The sequence below is a fragment of the Dipodomys spectabilis genome, unplaced genomic scaffold (genome assembly GCF_019054845.1).
Source record: "Dipodomys spectabilis isolate Male_0828 unplaced genomic scaffold, ASM1905484v1 ptg000324l, whole genome shotgun sequence".
Taxonomy (NCBI): Eukaryota; Metazoa; Chordata; class Mammalia; order Rodentia; family Heteromyidae; genus Dipodomys; species Dipodomys spectabilis.
Genome location: NW_024871001.1, coordinates 2,652,998 through 2,676,547, shown reverse-complemented (window position 1 = coordinate 2,676,547; position 23,550 = coordinate 2,652,998). Strand labels below are relative to the sequence as shown.

Genomic DNA, 23,550 nt, shown 5'->3' with positions numbered 1-23,550 from the left:
AGAAAGTGTACTTTTCCATGATCATGGGAAAAGGCATGCATATATTTCAGTGTTCTTTGATTATTCTACAGAACATGTTGAATTGAAGCCCTTTTATACAACATGTAAAGAAATTTTTAAAAAGAATCAAACAATTAAAATTATTACAATACCTCTGCAGCATGTAAAAACAAAGGATGAAATTTCTTCATGTATTTTGTTCTTCATAAGAAAAGATATCACCTCACACTTGCTAAGATGATTACTACTACAAAAGATAAATGTTAGTGGGAATGTGGAGAAATCAGGACACTTGTATACTGTTGCTAGGGATGTAAAATGGTGTACCTACTATGCAAAACAGTATGTAGGCTTCTCATAAAACTAAACATAGAATGATCATATGAATTTTCTGGGAATGTATCCAAAAGAGAATCAGATCACAGACTTCTGCACTAACATGTTCACTGAAGCATTAATCAGAACAGCGCTGATATGAAAAGAATATAAATGAATGAAGAAAACATGATGTGGATGCATATATATTTATATACACCCCCATAGGATATTAATATTTCACAAAAGAAGGAAATCCTGTTTGTGCCTACATGGATGCAGCTGGAGGTTATGTATTATACTAAATGAAATAAGCCAGGTATAGAAGGACATGCTGTCTGGTGCTATATGAGGTATCTGAAATAGTGAAGCTCATAAAAAAAGGAAGTAGACTGGTGGTTACCAGAGGCTTAAGGTAAGGTAAATCAACAGTTGCTATTTATTGGGTTTAAAAGTTCAGCTGTACAAGATTAATAAAATCTAAACATCTTCTTTACAGTATGGTACCTATAGTTGATAATATTTTATTGCACAAATTTGCTATGTGCCTTTTTTCATATCAATTATACCTCAATAAAGCTGTTTTTTTAAAGAGTTACCCTATAGCTATGTCTTTGCAGATTGGAAGACTACCTTGAGAAGCAAAGGAGGTGTTGAAAGAGTCAATGTCTCATACTCTGAAATGATTCATTTTGAGTCATATTTTTTTCTAAAATGGGCAGGCATTTGATTGTTTACATTACTGCAATGACACACACTGGTGTGTACTTAGCAGTCAATCTTGAACAAATGGGAGTAAATTCTTATAAAAACAATCCATATGATTGGACAGTTGCTATTTGGTAAAGTTGATTCTTAGAATTCTCAAATATCTTATTCTACAGAAGAATTCTATGGTGATGTTACTAAACTCCAATCATAATAAAATCATTTACAAATTTATTTTTAAAATATTCCTTTTCATTTCAATGAAAAGACCATGTAGGATTGTATAAGGAATGAAATGCAAGAAAAAATTGAAAAATTAATTTATTATATGGAAAACATACATAACATTTGAGTCAAGGACTCGGAGAAGCATTCTATAAAAGCTCACATCCACAACAACACACAGGCTGAAGAGTATTGGCACATGCACTCATAACCATAGCACTAAAATTCTAAGGTTGTTTCCAAGGAAATGCTGTATCCAACAAACAATTTCAATACTTATTTTCCCATTTACAAGGCTGAAAAGATTATACTCATATCCAATAAATGATTTCAAACAGCCATTCAAGTTGTAATACACAATTATCAAAAGATGTCACATCCTTTATGAAAGACAATATCTATAAGATAAATTCATCTGCCATACTTTCTCAAATTCATTGGGTCCTTTTTCTTCACATAACATGGATTTGTGTGTTAATTTTTGTAAACAACTGATTTTTTAAGGGTAACTGCCATGAAGGCCAGAAACACACCTGTTTCATGTGTGTGGATAACTCTACACATTTTCAGACAACAAGAAAGTAACAATAACCTGCTACAGGTTTGAATAATATAACTATGCATGGCACTTTAAAATATTTTCAAAGCATTTTCACATCTATTATATAGTTTGATCTTTCTGATAATATCATGAGGTAGGTTGGACAAGTATATCATCCTAATTTGGTGGATGAAAAAACTAAGGCATAAAGCAATTAAGTAAACTTGTGGGGCTGGATAGGGAGATGCCAATCTCTATACTGGGTTGTCTTTAGTAATGACGAGAGAAAGTCTGAACACGTTTAGTGATCTTATTTCAACATGTTTTGAGGAAATACTTCACACCATCCAACTAAATGACAGTGATTCTGTTGGAGTAGCTACAGGACAAGTTATGGCATGTAATTCACTACACAAAACACTGAGAGTCTTACAAACTTGAATTATAACTGAAAAGCACAATTAACTCCTAATACATAGGAAAATGTGCTGGTTTCTTTTATGTCTTTAATACAATCCAGCTTCACAGTGTGAAATACACATTTTTTTTTTGGCTCTTGCAGAGATAAAATGAAAAATTTCAGTTCACTATGCAAAAAAAGAAAGTTGAGCTCTCTCTCCCAGAGTGAATGGACATACATGTCAAAAGTTGGTTCACCTTTCTATCAAGAGCTAATATTGAGAGAAAGTCCAGTTTAGTTACCACACATGTGTCTTTATAAAAAGGTGAAGTGGGCTTGGGAGTCTGACACTGTTAGTTTGATTTTGGGTCATTCAAAATGCTTAGCTATCTTATAAATTATAGATTTACAATATGTTTTGAAAGTAATACTTTGTAATTCTTTTGGAGACAGGCTTCTAAACTGAAGCTAGAAAGTAGTCTCTGAATCCTTGTACAAGTCTGAACATTCCTAGTCAGAGGCAGTCTGGTGGTTGCTCAAAGGCCTTGCTTCCAAGGCATGACCTGAATAAGGCATTTCAGATGGAAAAGGGGCTCCATCATCTCTACCCTTAGCCACTGCAAGGCTTCAAAGCAGCAATTTCTATTTTTTGTTCTACTTGGAAATCTTAGCAAGTCTTAATATGTTAGTGTTTGATATATGGCCTTAAAGTTCTATCCAAGCCAGCTAAATTGCATAGCGGAAGAAATTTATTTATTTTTGTTGGTTGTGGGTCTTGAACTTTGGGCCTGGGTGCTGTCCCTCAGCTCAAGGCGAGTGCTCTACCACTTGAGCCACCGCGTCACTTCCAGCAATTACTTTCTCATGAAAGATCTTGAAAATATCTGGTGTCAAGAAACATAATGAACTGGTTTGACAGAAATACTGGAATGACTTGAGTGACCTTGCTTCTCTCCTAACCATTATAGAACCTCTCTGTTAATTAGGAAACAACCAGGAAAGGATGTGCTAACATCTTGTCTATTTTAGCTGTGGCTTTTAGCATCATTACGTTTTTCATTATTACAATTGTGTATATATGCACATAGAGAGATCATGAAAATGCATGTCATATAAAAGAATCCTTTTGGTTATGCATGCTCACTGTTCATTGAGGCTTCTTAAACATAGGGCAAGTGGTAGTTGATGGGATAACAAGAAAAGCATAGACAATATTAAGTGTTATTGTTATTTGATTATAAATATGCAAAAATATGATCTATTTATTGCCTAGTCATTCCCAAAAAATTAAACCACAGATATCGATAAACCAGGAGAAATTTAAATGAGGAAAAATATCTCATAAAACTAAAATTTAGGGGGACTGGGAAGGTGGCTCAGTGGTAGAGCGCTTGCCTTGCATGCATGAGGCCCTGGGTTCAATTCCTCAGCACCACATAAACAGAAAAGGCCGGAAGTGGCGCTGTGGCTCAAGTAGAGCACTAGCCTTGAGCTGAAGAGCTGAGGGACAGCACCCAGGCCCAGAGTTCAGGCCCCATGACTGGCCAAAAAAAAAAAAAAAAAACCACTAAAATTTAGGATCTATAGTTTAGGACCATATTGATGTCTATACTGGCATATATGAAACTGTATAAATATTAATATTAAACTGTATAAAATATTAATAACTCTTTCACTGGAGACCATGTGAAAGAATATTTAGTTTTATGGATCCCTGTATTTACCAAATCATGTTTTTACCTTTGTGTTTGAAATTACTTATAAATTTGTTATCAGTAACTATTTAAAAAATTATTAGAAATGTTACAACCAGTTAATTATGCTTTGTGGGGGGGGGGGGGTCCATACATTTAAAGATGTGGATCCCTGTTCCCTCTGGTAGATTTCATAAATAGAGCCTCCTTTGGAAGTTTCTCAGATTAGTGTGATTTTTTTTTTGATCATCTGCTTCCAGGTATTTCACTATTAAGATTTTAGTGGTTGTAGTCATTTTACTTTAGTTGATTCTAGTCATTTCCCAGAATGATTGAAAATATGCTATCCAATCCTCTTTAATGAAACAAATAGAATTCTTCTATTTTCACATTAATGGAGAAATTATACAGAAGATAAAAGAGTATAAGAAACTCATGATGGAGATTTTGTTCAAATTAATTCACAATTCTGCTATTCAAAATACATTTCAAAAAAGAAAGAAATCTGGTCATCTCAACTCTTTATACAATTTAAAAATTTTATGAAGGCAATCTCTAAGAGTGGTGATGAGGAAAACCTTTTCATGTCAAATAATAAAAATTAAAATGCTTTATATGCCTGTGCTGAGAGATTTCTGTAGAGTTTTGTTGAAAATTTTAAATTGAGGTAAATCGTGTCTAAAACTCTCCTAGCAGGCAATCAATGAGGATGGAAGAGGGAAGACTGAACTTTATTTAGCTCTTTCCTCAAAAGGTGAATCCTAGTGAATTCTACTAGGAATTTCCCAGAATCCTAAAGTAAGAATAAACTTTGAAGAGGTTTAAGCCTACCTTCTAACTAGTTCACAGCTTTGAACTGAGTAGGTAAGAATTCTACCTATATAACCTTCAGTCATTTCAGTAACAATTCTCTTGTTCTAAATTTCTTCACCATACAGGAGGATCACGCCTATCAAAATTCTAGGGCTTCTTTAACTACATTTAAAATTCAATTTTACAGCTATGGATCCCAGGAAATAGTCTCCAAATCAATTCCAGATAGCATGCCATGGTAACTACAGTTGGCTATGTACAAAAAGACATAACAAGATGAAAATAGAACATGTTTATTTAAAAATCAAATTTGAGCAGTCCTCTTTGTAAGCAGTGACAAGAATGATGTTGCTGATAGCGGAACTCCAATAACTTTCTCTGGTCAACAGGATGATACTTCGATGAAAATGTTCAGGGATAAAAAATCATCAGGTTACTAGACTAATAGTCCAGAAAACTATAAAATTAGTAAGCTCTTCACATTCTGCCTGATGGATCTAAACAACCCAGTTCAGATTTTAGGGGTGAGTGAAAAAATCAACAAAAAAACAAAACGTAAGACCCATAAGAATGTACCATGGTTACTTGTGAACTGTGGTTAGGATACCAATTCATCTCTTCACCCCTTCAATTTCAGGTTTCTCTATCTCAGTTCCCACATACTCAAAGACCCTATAAAGAGCAACAGCTCACAAGGAGTTGACAGCTAACGTCCTGCCTTGTTCCCTGTGCAGGGCTCATTACTTACAAAGAACAGGTATGAACTCAAAAACACAAAAAGCCTGTGGACTGGGAAACTTCAAAGTTCATTAAGCAGAGCATATATCATCAGCACTCAAGGCCTGAGTGGGATCAGGACTCATTTTGCTGCTAGAAGGTGTTTCATCTTGATCTGTGGATGATTTTACTTCTGTTTTTCCTGCTGACTCACAAGATTCCTGCTTCCTGCAGGCCCAGCAGAAACACCTGAGCCATGCCCGAAAGCTTTCAGAAACACTGGATGAGAAGAGCTTTTTGCAAGGGTGGAAGAACTGATAAAATACGAGCATGAAGAGAATGGCTGCACAGTATCCAATTAGCAGCTGCAGAATCAACAGAGGTGCACACACATATATGTAGATGTCAGTCTTGAAGAGATACCACAGGAGCAGGAGGATGGAATTCTCAATGAACCTCATCATGTAGTATACCAGCAGCCGGTACCAATTCTGGGATTTGCTGATGAGTTCAGGGTTGTCAAGCTTCAACTGAACAGCTGACCAGCAGAACATGTTGATACCAGAATAGAGTAATGTGAGGAAGCACAGTGCGATGGTTGTGCCCACCCGACTGAAGGCCTTCTCTATATTCTCCGGAAATGGAGAGCCACTGAACCAGAAAAGGATCCAGGGATACAAGAAGAAGCTGAAGAAGTTGACAAGTACGACAAGCACAACCCAGGTCTTCATGACAGAAGCAAAGAGGACCAGAACAATGACACGAATGGCAATCTCAAAGCTCCTCCAGAGGAAGATACAGACATAGGCTAGAGGTTTTACTTTAACCTCGTACTCATCGTATTTGATTTTGATGGCTAGGATGTTGCAGCGCAAGGCTCCATACACAATGGACAGCAGGGACAAAGTCATGAACACACCTGGGGAGAGAAGAGAAAAGAACATGTGAACTCTCAGCTCTCTTTGGATATTCCTGTGGCAGATAGACACTCTGTCAGTCCTCTTCACATAGTTCTGGATCCTTTCATTTTACATGCTCAGGCTGATTTTCAACTACCTATATTTCCTTCCTGATGACTTTCTCTAGAACTATAGGCTATACTGCCTACAGTCCTGTAGCCCTGAAAGAGTTCCCAGTACCTGAAAGCCATCCCTGATACAACCTGGAATACAAGTAACCTAGCTTCCCCACACCTTAGATATAATGATTCTGAGGCATATACCATGCACCATTTCCAAGGTTCTCTTTGTATGATTTAACCTCTAGTTTCCTACTGTGATACTTGTCTAATGTGTATCTCTTTACTATCTTCCCTTCTCTACCTCATTTTCTTCTCCCTTGTTCCTTACACCTTTCCCTTTAAAACACAGGGACTCAAATGATTCTCTCATAATCTGCTTCAGAGACAACTTAAACTAAAACACTTTTCTGATCTCTTTCCTTCCTGCCTCCCTTGGTCAGTGTGAATATGTAGTCTTTTACATGGTATGCTTTTTATTTCTTTTTATTTTTGTCAGTTGACCTATAAGCATCAAGGAATTGAGACCATATCTGATACTTACTCGCAAACTGAAGACACTCGACAATACATTTCTGAGTATGTTCCTTGACTTGACTACAAGTATGTTTCTTCAAACTTGACTACAAAATGTTCATTTCACTTGCATTCCTAAATTTTGCAGAGATCTGAAGCTGTGAGACTCTGTGACTGAGAGTTGATCTGTGTTGGACGGAAAGGCCTTAGCATTTCGAGGAATCTCAATTCTAGCTGTTTATTGTTTAAAATGATGTATGGCTAATGGGTTGATCAAGAGTGTACAAACAGTAGTAGTTTGGAGGCAATAAGATGTGCCCCATTTTACTGGAAGATGGTATTATGTTCCAGTTAACTACAATGGCCTTGAGTTCTATTACCTAAGCAGAGACTGTATGTTAAAAACAGAAATTTAATCACTTCCTACAGGCTGCTACATTCTCCAGAAATTTGCACAAGGAGGGATGGGAGGCAGTGATTTGAGTCAGAAACCAAGAGTCTGGCTCTGATTTGGTTTTTGGCCATACCAGTCCATATTTAGCCCAGAGTGCTAGCCTTGAGCAAAAAGGCTAGAGGATATTTTGCAGCAAGCACCCAACCATAGAGTGATGTGATTGAAGTCATTTTTTGATGTAGATATCTAGGAATTCTATCACTAATTTTTAAAAAGATCAAAAATTTCCATTATATTGCCTTTTCCTCCTTGTTGAAGATCAAAAATAGTTAATTATATTTAGGTGTGCCTATTTCTAGGCTCTCTATTCCACTGATGTACTTTTTTAATTCTTTTGCCAGCACTGTAATGTCTAAATTAGTATAGCTTCTTAAAATGCACTTCCATATAATTCTATCCATGTAACAATATTATTTCTAACCTGACTTATAATGCATCAGAATAAAATATTTTTCTTTTTTTAATTCAAAATTAGTAGGGAAAAAAATCTTGTGTTTGGGGGCTGAGAAGGTGGCTCAGTGGTAGAGTGCTTGCCTTGCATGCCTGAGACCCTGGGTTCGATTCCTTAGCACCACATAAGCAGAAAAAAAATCTTGTGTTTGGCAAGTATAAAACATCTGAAGCCTTGGTATTGATTTACCTGGAAAAAGCTCAATTTTACTGATAACATCAACTTTTCTCAGTGTTTGGCACTGATTTCAATGACCAATATCATTCACAGGAAAGATGGATACTTATTAATCAAATTTTAAAAACAGAAACATTATCACCAGAGTAGACTGCAAAGTAATTGGCCTAAAATACTTTTTCCTGAGGGGCCAGTTCAATGGAACATTGTCAAGCAGAACATATTAATGATGTACTTTATGTGATGTACTTTTGAAAGTGTGGTTATGAATTCTCATACCCTAAGGATCCTACCAAATATACACAGAACAAAATTAATACACTAAGAATAGCCTATTACATTCCCTCTAGCATTCCATGACACCAGCAGTCCAAATCATCCTATCCAGAAATGTCCGCATCAGCTAGTTGCCTACCTTCTCTCATCATACCCAGATAGATCTCTAAGTTCCTGCTACTCTGTGTAGCTCATGGGCCAATAGCTTTGGCATTGATGTTAGAAGTACCCTAGCACATGCTGCCCAAGTCAGAATCTGAATTTTTACAAGATGTTCTAGGTTATTTGTATGCTTGAAGTTATTTTCTCCTTTTCCTTTCTGGTTCTATCATATGTTTCTCTGATGCTAACCATCTTCTTTCTTCCTTTTCATTTGCCTGGTTAAACCCACTTTTTTTTTTTTTGTCAGTCATGGGGCTTGAACTCTGGGCTTAATGCTATCCCTCAGCTCTTCAGCTCAAGGCTAGTGCTCTACCACTTGAGCCACAGCGCCACTTTCTGGTTTTCCGGTGGTTTATTGGAGTCTCACGGACTTTTCTTCCTGGGCTGGCTTTGAACTGTGAACCTCAGATCTCAGCCTCCTGAGTAGCTAGGATTACAGGCGTGAGCCACCGGCGCCCAGCTTAACCCACTTGTTCTCTAAGGCTTAGTTAGTGCCCCCTCATCAAGGGATTCTTTCCACAGCCATTATTTATTCCTTCAGCTTTGCTAAAAGCTCCCATGACTCTCTCAAATCTAACTTAACTGGCACTGTACTGGGATCTCACATTTATCTTTATATCATCATTTGAAACCTTTGGGTTACTTTTTTCCCCAGTAGAATATAATCTCCTTGAGGTGCCTACTATTTCACGCAGACATTGTGTGCGTGTGCTTGTCCTGGGGTTTAAACTGAGGGCCTCAATGCCGTCCTTGAGCTTTTGTGCTTAAGGCTAGAGCTCTACTACTTGAGCCACGGCTCTCCTTCCAGGTTTTTTGGTAGTTAATTGGAGATCAGAGTCTCACGGACTTCCTGCCCAGTCTGGCTCTGAACGGTGATCCTTAGTTTTCCTCAGCTTCCTGAGTAGCTAGCATTCCAAAGAAGCAGAATGCTAATTATTGAATGTTAACTCCTTTGTACAACTACTTAAAGATAATAACGGTAATAAAATATGCTTTTTAAAAGTTTCTTCATGTAGAGAAAAATAAAAGAAAACATCTTTAAGATTTTTTTCAGTATCCAATCTAAAAATATTCTTTGAGGTACATAAGAGGTCTGCTAAATGGGGACACAGCATCAAGACAATATTCTCTGATCTCAAGAGTACAAAAGGAAGCCAAGTGCTGTTCCAGAAGTTAAGACAAATTAAATTATCTTGGAACTGTTGTGCTTTCCTGGACAGTTAACAAGATTATGGTTAGCTGGATTCTATGGCTTTCTCTTTGAGGTTAGACTTCAATACTCATTCTAGAACCTATTGGTATTCTGCCTTCATTTACCCCAGGCCCAGACAACTAGTCAGCAAATTGTTGATGAAGTTTAGTGATACCATCATCATGTGCTTATACTTAACCATCTGCCAGTCAATCCTCCTGGTTACTATCACAAATACTGCAAAGGGTTCATAACTTTAACAGCTTTAGTGAGGTATAATTCATAAATTTAAAGTAAATGATAAGGATTAGATTATTTACAAATTATTTACAACTATCACTTGTTAATTTTTGTACATTTTGATTATTTCACAAAGAAATCTTATGCCCCTTCAATGATGCATGATCCCTCTTCTAGCTATAAGCAGCAACTAATCTACTTTCCATTTCTATAGATATCTCTAGTCTGAACTTTTAAATGAACAATATTAATGTAACATACACATTATGACTGATTTCTTCCTCTTAGCACAGTGTTTTTGGGGGTCATCCAAATTATTGGATGTATCAGTCCTTCACTTGGTTTTTATAACCAAACACTATTCCAACGCATGAATATGAAAGACTTTATCCACTCATCAGTTGCTAGACATTAAAGTTGCTTTCAAGTTCTACCTATTGTGACTAATGCTGCTATAAATATCTATGTACAAAGGTGAGTGTGCACATACTTTTCTTTTCTAGGAGTGGTTGCTAGGTCATATGGTAACTTTATGTTTAACTAAGGAACTGCCTGACTATTTTTCAAAGCAGTTGTAGCATTTCACATGACAAAAAACAATATATGAAGATCCCAATTTCTCTGCATCCTCATTAACATTTTTATTATTCAACTTTTGATTTTAGTCATTTTATTTGGTGAGAAGGCTTTAAAATTGTGATTTTTATTTGTGTTTTCCTGATGATTTGAGAATTTACAGCATGTTTTCATGTGTTTATTGGCCATTTTTATATCTCTCTTTTCTTTCTTTTTTTGCTGGTCCTGGAGCTTGAACTCAGGACCTGGGCACTGTCTTTAAGCTCTCTGTGCTCAAGGAAAGCGCTCTACCACTGGAGCCACAGCACCTCTTCTGACTTTATCTGTTTATGTGGTACTAAGGAAATGAACCCAGGGTTTCATGCATGCTAGGCAAGCACTCTACAGCTAAACCACATTGCCAGCCCCTCCCTTTTATTTCTTAACTATGGATCAAATTCATGGTAGATTTTACATTTTTCTGTAAGTATCCCAAAGTTTGCCAGAATTCAAAGGTCAGATCTCAACAGACTACTACTGAATAAAATACTATACGTACAGCTGGCAATAAGCATTTAAAATGAAAAAAAAGACACCAAAAAGAAAAAAGAGTTTACATTCTGGTAGTAGCAGACCAGCTGGTTTTTATCTAATATTCCTTCAAGGAACTGGACAAATAGCTGTTCAATCTCATCAGAAATCTGTCAAAACAATGAGTAGTTTGGGGGTTAAGATCTCAGGTAGAAGAAAAACCCTCAGGGAGTAGGTTGAAGCTAGTTTTCACATCCAGATATTTGACCAAATGAAAGCAAGTACTAAGAGACTAAGAATCTAAACAAAACTTTTCAGCAATCTCTTAAACTTCTGGGTGTGGGAGCAAATATCGACACTCAACCTCTATATACTTAAACCTTTCTGGTAGCAACCCAAAATACACTAGAACCAAAGGTGAGTAGAAATGAACTAAACCCCCACAAAGATTATAGTACAGATTTCAAGCAACTCAAATTGTAATTCAAACAATTTGATCTACATCTAATTTAATTGCTTCCATAAGTAAAAGTGAAATGTTCTGGGAGGAAGTGACTTCATCCAGAGTCTCAATCATGTCTCCTTTTCTTAGAAAATTATCTGTTAGTGAATTAAATATGATAGGTTATTTCAACAAAAAAACAAAATACTACTGAAATCCAAGAAAAAAGAGACAATAAAGAGACCTATATACAGATCTTGGAATTTTGATATATATTTAAAAACTATAATATGTGAATTGAGTTATAGAGTAACATGGATACTTTGTTAGATATTAAAATTATTTTAAAATTTAAGTGAAAATACTAGATCAAAAAATACGCAATTAAGAAATCAACAGATGGGTTTAATAGAAGATTAGAGAGAACTATAAAGATAATACCAATAAGAAGAAAAGTCAGAAGGAAATACTCAAATGGAAAAACAAAAAGCATGAAAGACCAGTGAAAATGATAGCATGAGAGAACAAGAAAGAAATTGAAAGAAACAGAGATTTCAAAGTAAAGCAATACTTCAAGCAATGGAAGTTGGAAATTTCCTATATTGCTAAAATATCAAACCAAAAATTCAAGAACTACTGTAATAGCAGGTAGGATGAATACAAACAAAATCTTTAACTAAGCATATCGAATTAAAGTTACTGAACATCAAAGACAAAGAGAGGGCTTTTAAATCAATAAGAAACAAGCAAATATATATGAATATATATTAACTTCAAAGGAACAACAGTAGCTGACAGCATATTTCAATAGCAATTACAGAAACGATGAAACCTTGAAAACAAAGGAATGATATACATGAAGTAGGAAGTAAATAACCTCTAACACACACAATCCACATCCAAAGATGAAGGGGAAAGAACGCCATTTTCTGGGAAAACAAAAATGAGACGAGGGAATGTGTCATTAACAGATCTGCTCCAAAAGAGATATTAAAGATAGTACTTCAGATCCATGGGAAATTGTTGCACATGGAAATATGGTGACACAAAAATGTGCAAATCAGGATCAAGAGGGCATTTACAATTCAATGTTTGTTTTTTTTAATTTAATCCTATTTTTGTGCTAGTACTGGTGCCTGAACTCAGGGCCTGTAACTTTCGCTTATATTTTTTTGAGGCTGGTGCTCTACTATTTAAGCCACACATTTAGTTCTGGCTTTTTTTTTATTGGATAATTGGAGATAAGAATCTCTTCAATTTCTCTGCCTGGGCTGGCTTGAAACCATGATCCTCAGATCTCAGTCTCCTGAGTAGCCAGGATAACAAGTATGACCCTCCAGCAGAAACAAGAATGGCTTTCTAAAGAACATGGTGAATACAGAGAAATACCTAGTGAGACTTTTTTCAAGAAGTCAAAGAGAAAAAAACACTTTGCCATTTCTACAGAGACTCTACATTCAGGTGCAAAATACTAGACAGACATTTGGTGATATTGTCCAAGAAACATCTTGAGACCGAATTTTTAAAGCTGAAAGTAGAAAAAAGCACCTTTCCTTTGAGAGAGACTGCATATCAAAGTCATTCCCACAACTAGCACTGGTAAAAGACAGGAAGACATAAGATTATGTGGTTGGATTTCCTGACCTAGGAAATACAGATGACTTCACCACCAAAACTTTAGAATGAGGGATGGTAGGGGGAAAACAAAGGAGGAGGCAACAATGCTTGATAGGAAATGTACTCATTACCTTGCTCATGCAACTGTAACCCCTCTATACAGCATTTTCACAATAAAAACTTATTAAAAAAAGAAACTTTAGAATGGAGGCTTGGCCTTTCTGATATTCTTAATTACAGTGGAAATTCAATGGAGCCAACATCAGAGCCAAAAGAAATTTGGGACAAACTTCACAAAGATGTCAAAGAAAACTATTCAAGGAAAGAAATAAGATTCAGACTCTGATGATGACTAGAGCTCAATTACAAATTGTCTGTTTATTTCTATTTACATGTAAATGTGTTTTTGTAAATTCCATTAATTTCAATACACTGACCATCAAATACTAGTGTTCTAGAATATATATTTTAAAATGAGATATTTTAATCTGTAGTTTTGAATCTGAAGTGTTAAGAGTCTGCTGTCTGGGCTGGGAAGGTAGGTCAGTAGTAGAGTGCTTGCCTTGCATGCATGCATGAGGCCCTGGGTTCGATTCCTCAGCACCACATAAGCAGAAAAAGCCAGAAGTGGTGCTGTAGCTCAAGTGGTAGAGTGCTAGCCTTGAGCTGAAGAGCTGAGGGACAGCACCTAAGCCCAGGGTTCAGGCCCCACGACTGAGAAAAAAAAAAAAAAAAGTCTGGCTTCTGAAGTGGCTGAAATACTTAGGAGGCTAAGTTCTATAGGTTGGCAGTTTGAAGCCACCCCAGTAAGAAAAATACATGAGACCTTGTCTCCAGAATAAACAGCAAAAAGTAAGGCCTTTGGGATGGTTCATGTGGCAGAGTGCCATACAAGCAAACAAGCTGAGTGAGCATAAGGCCCTGAGTTCAAACTCCAGTACCATAAATAATAAAAAAAAGTCTGCCTTCTGCTTACCTGTTACCATTTGGGGCAGAATGGTAAGGAAAATGCCTGAAACGAGGCACAAAGAAATGCTTTCTAAGGGTGCGGGTATTCTTTTCTTTCTCAACCAAAACAGAGTGTTCACTCTGATAATTAATCAAGCATTGCTCTTATGATTATAATCTGTATGCATTTTAAACCTCAATGAAATATCTAGTAAAAAAAAAAACACCCTGAATCCATTGTTATACTTAGTTGCCACTGAAAAATGTTTATTAGATTTTATTTTATCGGTGGTGGTGGTGGGGCTTGAACTCAGGGTCTGGGTACTCTCTCTGAACTTTTGGCTCAAGGCTAGCTCTCTACTACTTCGAACCACAGCACCACTTCTGGTTTTCTAGTGGTCAATTGGAGATAAGAGTCCAACGGACTTTCCTGCCTGGGCTGGCTTTGAACCGTGACCCTCAGATCTCAGCTTGCTGAGTCACTAGGATTATAGGTGTGAGCCACTGGCATCAGGTTTAAGATTGCATCTTTAAAAACAAAAGACCTACTCTATTTCATTATTACAACGACTTTGTAGAGCTGTAGTCCTTTTCATCCTGGCAAAATATCAAGTAGAAAATGAACAGCATAACACCCCCCCCCCCCACTTAGATCACTAGAGACAAATTCACTCTACAAATGTAAAAAACACCTTAGTGTCATAAAAACTTTCTCCAAGTCTTTGTGACTAAGATATTACTCCTACAAAGTCTCTCTTGAACATCTTCCTGTCTATCAGATGTTCAGTCCAAAATTGAAAACTTTTCTCAAAATATTTATACTTTGTTGAAGTCTCACAACTATCAGAGCAAATATCTTGGCTCATTATTCAAAACCCACATGATGTGAAAATATTCTCCACTCCCTTAAGTAATTTTTTTTTTGTCAGTTGTGGGGCTTGAACTCTGGGCCTGGACGCTGTCCCTCAGCTCTTCAGCTCAAGGCAAGCACTCTACCACTTGAGCCACAGTACCACTTCTGGTTTTGGTGGTTTATTTGAGTCTTCAGAAGTGGCGCTGTAACAGCTCAAGTGGTAGAGTGCTAGCCTTGAACTGAAGAGCTGAGCACTCAGGCCCAGAGTTCAAGCCCCACGACCAACAAAAAGAAGTCTCACAGAGTTTCCTGCCTGGGCTGGCTTTGAACCATGATACTCAGATCTCAGCCTCCTGAGTAGCTAGGATTATAGGTGTGAGCCACTGGCACCTGACAATTGCCCTCAGTTCTTATGTGGGTTTGCACCTTTTTTCCCCAGATATACGAATTTTTTTGTCTAAGGATCTAGATGAGAAGATACTCCCTAGCTCACCTTTTTAATTTGCTTATTTCATGCCAACAGATTATTCTAAGAATTTTATAGGCAATAATCACTTGATAGAATAACAATGCTATAAAACAGATAATATTAATATCCTCATACTACCAATGAGGACAGAGACATGTGTTAAATAACTTTTCCAAAGATCACTCACTTAGCAGAACTGAGAGTCAATCCTAAGAAGTCTTGCTCTGGAATTTTGGGTTTAATCCTTAGGACTTTCTGTCTGGGTAAATATAATTAGGTCTGTTTTCATAGAAGTAAGGTTAATCCACTATTTTTTTGTCTGAAACCGGGACTCAAACTTAGTACTTGCCAGTTTCACTTATTGTCTGGCATTCTACTGAGCCACACCTCTAACCCCTCAATTCATTATTTAAGGATCTCTTTTATCAATGAGAGGCAAGAAGGAGTCTACTCCACTCACAATTTCTCCATGAGCTATGGAGAAATTCCCCCAGGTTATTTTGGGGATTTTTAAAATTGCTTCCACTGAGCTCACGTTTCCTGTTTGCCTTCTCATATATGAGCATTCAAAATCTAAAGATATCTTCAAATCATACTGGTGAGGCACATGAGAGTATATAAGCCTCACTATGCTAAGCTATTTTCTGAGAATCACCTCTGAGAACACAATCAATGAGCAGAAAGAAGCAGGGTAGGGGCAGACCCATCTATCTGCCCTACCAACTTGTCCCCCTCCTTCCTTATCATCCTGCTTCAGGCAGTGAGAAAGGAGAATCAGAGAGTTGAACTAGACTAGTAAACCCTTTGACTTTGATAGCCAGACAAAGTACCTGGACTTGAGAGGGGCCCTCGTGCAGGTTAACTCATAGCCACCCATTACCCCAAGGCAGAGAGAAGTTCTCTATTCTGCTCCAGATCCACAGCCTATGCTAAGACATAGCAAACTATTAAAATACAGTTTCCTATGCACAGTGAACTTAGTAAATAATCAGGCACAGCCACAGATCCTCTATGACTAAAATAGTCACTTGTATTTTCTCTTTGGCAACACTTAGACCACACACTCACACATCTTTAACACCACTATATTTTCAACTTCTACAATATTCATCAATATATTTCCCCCTATTATCTCTCTTTCCTTCCTTCTTTGCAAATGCTTTGCTCTCTTTTCCTTACTGTAGAGACTTATATGTATATATGATTGTGGGCAACATGAAAATGTATAGAAATAAGTAGAATATAAAAGATACAAGTGGCCAGGTGCCAGGGCTCACACTTGTAATCCTAGCTACTCAGGAGGCAGAGTTCTGAGGATCGCAGTTCAAAGCTAGCCTGGACAGTAAAGTCCATGAGACTCTTATCTCCGATAAACCACCAGAAAACTAGAAGTGGTGCTGGCACAAATACAGTGTCTGGCACATAGTAGGTGTGTTAACCAGCATTGCATGCCATAAGAAAATACGTGAAATAATTAACTTTAGAGAAGGAAAATTTTATTTTATTTTGACTCACAGTTTTGGTTGTTTTTTTTTTTTTTTTGACTTGAAGATATTGGGGTTTGAAGTAAAGGCCTTGTACTTGCTAATCAAATATTTACTTAATAACTTAACAAGGATTTATTACTAAAGAGAAAAATAAACTACAGGCAACCTGGTATTTCATGTCTTTTTCATTTACCAATAAAATCTAGAAATATATGAAAATGGTGCATTACTCCCAATCTCTGAAATTATTTCTAATATTTGCGTGAACTTCATCAAAGAGGGGTAGCAAGATAACAACTATGTCTTTAAAAAGATTTTCAGAGCCAAGCACCAGTGGCTAATGCCTGTAACTCTAGCTACTCAGAAGGTTAAAATCTGAGGATCATGGTCCAAAGCCAGCTCAGGCAGGAAAGTAGAGGAGACTCTTATCGTCAAATAAGGAACAAATAAGCTAGAAGTGGAGCTATAACTCAGTGGTACAGCGCTAACTTTTTGTAAAAAAAAGCTCAGGGACAGTGTCCAGGCCTGAGTTCATGCCCCAAGACTCACCCCCCCCCCCCCGCCACACAAAAATTTTCAAGAGTAAAAAATACACAAGCAAAATACTGGTTTGGGTTGTCTCAGGATCACCAAAGAATCAAATGTCCAGAAATATCTATTCCTTCCTTTTAAACTGTTCAACTGAGTTTCATGGCAAATTTGGCAAATGGTTCTGTTTCTTAAGGCTTACTTAGAAATACAAGAAATTGAAGTGGTGAAGTGATAGAGCACTCACTTTAAGCTGAAGAGCTTAGGGACAGGACCCAGGCCCAGAGTTTAAGCACCATGACCAAAAAAAAAAAAAAGAAAAGAAAAGAAAAGAAATACAAGAAATAATAGGGATACAGATTGAGCCATTGCAACAATGAGATATACAAGACACTATGTGGAAAAACAAACTTTACAATTTAGGCGGGGGTGGGGAGGTGGGGGGTGTAGTTGAGGAGGTGGGAAGGACGGGGTGGTAGGGGAAAAACAAAGGAGGCAGCAACAACGCTGGATAAGAAATGTACTCAGCCAGGTGCCGGTGGCTCATGTCTGTAATCTAATCCTCTCAGGAGGCTGAGATCTGAGGATCACGGTTCAAAGCCAGCCCCGGCAGAAAAGTCCGCGAGACTCATCTCCAATAAACCACTAGAAAACTGGAAGTGGCACTGTGGCTCAAGTGGTAGAGCGCTTGCCTTGAGCTGAAGAGTGCAAGGACAGCGCCTAAACCCAGAGTTCAAGCCCCATGACCGACCAAAAAAAAATGTACTCATTACCTTGCTCATGTAACTGTAACCCCTCTGTACAGTATTTTCACAGTAAAAAACTTATTAAAAAATAAATAAATGGGTTAACAAATTCACTGTTCAAGGTATCATCTTTTTAAAATAAGTATTAATTAAAATAATTCAAAAACTCATACCTTAATAAAAAAAACTTTGATATTAGAGCTTCTATCATTCTTTCTAAATACTTACCACTGTGTGCTTATTAACCCACAGACCTTTGCTTTAATTAACCTTGCTATTTGGGTCCCAGTCTACATGTACGAGATCAACTCAGAAAACATTCACATAATCAGATGACAATTGCATGAACTTAAATTTATCTCATAGATAAATTCCAGAGATAATAAAGGCATGCATTTTATTCTTAGTTTTTTTCCTAAACATAATGTATAGGATGTATCATTCTAATAACCCTAGTATAAGAATCACTGGTTATATGTTTCATATTTTTCTTAGAAAAAAAATCAATTCTATTCTGCTTATTGAGTCTATATTACTGTTAGCTCTCTTGAGGCCCAATTAGAAATGCCAGAAATAGCTTCTAATCTGAAACAAGCAGTAAAAACTACTTATGTGTGGAAATGTAAGGATTGGCTCTCTAAGTCTTCTTTCTTCGTCTTGCACATGCTGATTAACTGCAGAATCAGCCTTAATGAGGGAGATTTGTAACACCAATGACTATAATTGCCTTTACTACATCTATGGGATGGCCGTGGGTGTAACTTGGTAGTAGGGCTCTTGCCTAGTATGCACAACTGGGTTCCATCCCCTGCACTGGAAAAAACACTGAAAAAATTACAGCTATGTTAGTTAGTCTAAACCTTCCCACCTGTGATCCCTCACCCATTATCCAGCCTTTCATGCTCCTGCTTGGCAGCCAGGGTGATCTTTGGTTGCACAGGGCTCAAATGAGCATGGCTCATTTGTGAAATAGTATGTCTACATGTCTGATATGAGACAAGGTATTATCATATATATACTTAAAGTGTTAAAAAAAAGATGTTTAGAGTAATGCATGAAGGGTATAATTTATGTAAAAGCCCAAATGTGGGGCCAATCATCAAAGTATAATGCATGCCTGTTATCATAAAAGGCATTCCTTGAAAAGCTCCAAAAAACTGATAACTTCCACACCTGAGTGATCAGGAAAGTAAAGGTAAAATATGAGTTACTAATATCATAAATGAAACAAGGGAAGATATCATTATAGTCCTACAGATATGAAATGTGCAAGGAAACGTTGTTAATGATTTTGTCAACAAATTGAGCTACTTAGGTGAAATAGGCAAATTGCTGAAAAAAATGCAATTTACCAGAAGTGATAGAGGATGAGATTAAAAATCTTAAGATGTCAATCAACTTTTTCAAAAATTATCAAAAACCTTTTCACAAAAAAATCCATCACTGTTTCATATTAAGCCCAAAGAAGGAGGCAAATACAGAATCTAAGTTCACTTTAATCACATTTTTAGGGTTAAAAAGCATTGAAATCCACCAAAATTACCAGTACTATGAATGTAGGTACATATTCCTTACAGATTCATTGTCTAATGCTGTGACTTTAAATGGGGGCACCACATAAATAAAAGATTAATAATGTGGCCAACTAATCTCTAGTGAGCATCTTACTTGCCTGTGCCACATACTAAAGTTGCCAGGACATCTCCTTTAATTCCCCCAACAATCCTGTGAATCTGTGTTGATATATTCCGTTTTAGACGAGGAGACAAAATATCTATGAAGTTAGCTTAGTCACACATCTGGTCAGTGGCAGAATAGACCATCAGTCAAAATCACCAAACTTAGGTCCACAGCATTTAAGCAAAGTAACAGCTGTAATTCTAAGCAAGTAACTATTTCTTAGGAAGAAGATACTTTGAAAGCAACCTGATATGTGAAAATTTGACACAGTACCAACATTTTGAATAAATTTATAAAACTGTTTCTGTAATTAATAAGTAAGTGGATATTGTAGCTATTGCTATGTGGTTATCAGGAAGGCCTCCAGTAAACAAACAAAAAAAAACTTTAAAAAAATACTCCCGATATCCTCAGGGATAAATCAGAGAAATAAGGGGAATATGCTAATATAAGTACAGATAAATGGGTTCACAATTGGCTTAGCGAACTGTCCTATACTCTTCAGGTTAATATATTTCAAGGAGAGAGCAAGACTGTGGTCTTTGGGCTTTTCTAGTGTCACAGTTGTCAACTATGGCATTAAGACAAAACTGATAGCTGGGCCAAATCTGGGAAGAAATCCTAAAATTCCAAAACTTTATCTCAACAGGCTGCTACCTTGGGCTTGAATTACCATAAAAAGGAGAAATATACCAAGAATAATATCAAGTCCTCCCATTAGATATTAAAAAATACCAGGAATTAGTACAGCTATGATAGAAAACAGTATTGAAGTGCCTCAAAAAAAAAAAGTTTGTGAGACTCTTATCTCCAATAAGCCACCCCAAAAAAAAACCCCAAACCCAGATGTAGCTCTGTGGCTCGAGTGGTAGAGCACTTGCCTTGAGATGAAGAGCTCAGGGACAGCGCCCAGGCCCCAGAGTTCAAGCCCCAGGACTGACAAAAATAAATAAATAAATAATAGAATTATTATGTGATCTAGAAATCCCACTACTGGGAATATATCCAAAAGAAATGCAATCAATATGTAGAAGAGAAATCCGAAGTCTTAGTTCATTTTAGTACTATTCACGATAGTAAAAACATGAAAACAATCTTAAATTTTGTCAACTGATGAATATATGAAGAAAATGGAATACATACATGCAATGAAATATTATTCATTTATAATATCCTATAATTTATGGTAACACAGATAAAACTGGATATTTTTAAGTAACATAAGCCAGACAGAAAAAGACAAGTACCACAGGTACCTATGTGGAATCTAAGAAAAATCAATCTCTCAGAAGGGTTAGCAGAAGTTGGGGAAGAATAGAGTGGGAGGAAGGGATGGGGAAAGATGGGCCACAGTTTATAAACCAAGTTACAGTCGATAGGAATAATAAGTTCCAGTGTCTTACTGCATAGCAGGGTAGGTATAGCTAACGTAAGACATATTTGAAAATGTAAGAAGAGAAAGATTTTGGGTGTTTTTACCATAAGAAATGGTAAGTGCTGTGAGTAGGGAGGAAAGGGAGAAAATGTGGGAGAATGATGGAAGGTGTGACACTGGCCAAGAAGTATTGCAGTCATAATCTGATTTATTGAATTATAACCCCTTTGTGCAAGTACTTACTAATAACAATTTTAAAATGCAAAAAAAGACAAGTATTTTAGGATAAATATGTTGGCTGTGATATGAACATTATATGATGTATACTTGCATGGAATATCACATGATATCCCACAAACATGTAGAGTTTTATGTTTTATGCATTACTTAAATAATAAATAAACAGTTACTATGGTCTTAGTATAAGATAAGAAGTCTTGGGTTTGGGAGAGTTTTTTCTGGTATTAGGGCTTGAACTCAGTGCCTGGGTGCTGTCTCTTAGCTTTTGTTGCTCCAAGATGGCACTAAAGCACTTGAGCCACAGCTCCACTTCTAGATTTTTGGTGGTTAATAAGAGATAAGAATCTCATGAACTTTCCTATCAGGGCTGGCTTCAAGCCACAATCCTCAGATCTCAGTCTCCTAAGTAGCTAGGATTACAGGCATGAACAACCAGCACCTGGCTAGGCTTGGGAGAATTTACCAGACCATCCTTCAATATAAACCAATTGTGACATCGCTTCTCCAGAAGCTACCACCTTGGGGTACATAAATAAAATCACAGGGTTCTGGGTCAAGAGAAAATAAAACATACCCCTTAATGCTTTTTGCTTTGCCATATCCCATTCAATTATGACTATGGTGTTTTATGAAAAAGGTGATGTCAGATTTTACAGTACTTGCTGTACAGTACTTCAGGCACAATAGCCTTGATAGTGAAGTCAATGAAGTATGCCACTGAAGAAATGGCTGGAAGATCTGGAGAACGGAAAAGTAATAGAGACAAGATAGCTGTTTGTGAATATTTAAGAGATATCCAAGTGGCAAGGGGTAGTGGATATATTAGTATTTCTTTTTTTTGTGTGCTGGTCCTGGGGCTTGAAGTCAGGGTCTAGGTACTAGCCCTGAGCTTTTTTTTGCTCAAGGCTCTGCCACTTGGGCCACGGCTCCACTTCCAGCTTTTTGATAGTTTATTGAAGATAAGAATCTCATGGCCTTTCCTTCCTGGGCTTGCTTCCAACAGTAATCTTCAGAGCTCAGCCTTCTGAGTAGCTAGGATTATGGATGTGCACCACCTGCATCCAGCTAGTATTTCTTTCATGAAATTTTCTTTTGAAAATTCAAGTCTAACTATCAGGCTTGTAATTAAATGAGGCTGTATTCTATGTAATAAAAATGAAAATATTGTAATGTTAAGTCAGTGCAGGTATTATCATGAAAAGGATTTTTTCAATATCCACTCAGTTTGTGCTTTGTGGAAATAGAATATTGAACAAGTGTAGACCAAAGAAACTTGGCAGGCTTCCATGCTTTGGGCCTCTCAGAGCCATGCCACAACCAGGCTAGTCCACATAGAGGACAGCCATTTCAGGCACTGCCATGCTAAAGCACTCATTCCCAATCGGCCCACAAGATAACTGGGTACTACTGATCAAGCTTAAGCAAAATCACTCTAGCTTAGCAACAACCCATGAGTGAAATTCTTAGATATTTTGATGTTACCACTCTTCATATTGAAATCTTACTTTAAATGTCTTCTAGGAAAAAGAATAACTTGTCATCATGAATACAAAGATGACAGATGTTCTTATTCTATTCCATTCACTCCTTCCAAGGTATTTCCTCACAGAATCTGGAACTTGAGGTGTGGGGAATAATTATGGCAAGGGTAATAAATATGTCAGTCTTGTGGAATCCTGAAAGGGCTCTGAAACTGATATAATTTTTGAAGGAAAAGAGAAGTCTTACTTGACATTTTTTATTATATAAGGAAGAATTTTCTAGTAACAAGAGTGCTTCACCAAATATGAGATTTCGTGTGAGTGTGCACATGCACACCTGTGTGTGAGTACAAGAGCTTGAGCTCAGGGTCTGATGCTCTTATCCAGCCTTTTCTGCTCAAGGCTGTTACTCTTAACACTTGAGCTACACCAAAAGTCTTGGGGATTTGTCTACACAGGCTGGCTTCAAACCATAATCCTCAGATCTCAGCTTCTAGAGTAACTAGTATTACAGGCCTGAGTCACTGGAGCTGGGCAAAAAGTCAAATACAGTGACCTCTAACATTATCTAAGTCCTTGAGAAGCAATGTTTGTTAGTCAAACACTCAAAATTCGGCCTTGGTTTTGGCTTTGGTCCTTAAACTTCCTGTGCTTTAGTGTGACAAATACTATGTGCCTTTTCATTAACTGGTATCCTTC

At 37.0% G+C, this 23,550-nt stretch overlaps 1 protein-coding gene across 1 annotated transcript in view; it reads right to left on the bottom strand.

Annotated features, from left to right (window-relative positions):
• Nucleotides 1-4,152: 4,152 nt before the first annotated feature.
• Xk (X-linked Kx blood group) overlaps nt 4,153-23,550 on the bottom strand; it is a 40,241-nt gene continuing 20,843 nt past the window's right edge. Inside the window, exon 3 of the mRNA XM_042702447.1 lies at nt 4,153-6,332. Coding sequence (XP_042558381.1) covers nt 5,506-6,332 — 827 coding nt within the window. The 3' untranslated portion in view covers nt 4,153-5,505. The remainder of the gene's footprint in view (nt 6,333-23,550) is intronic.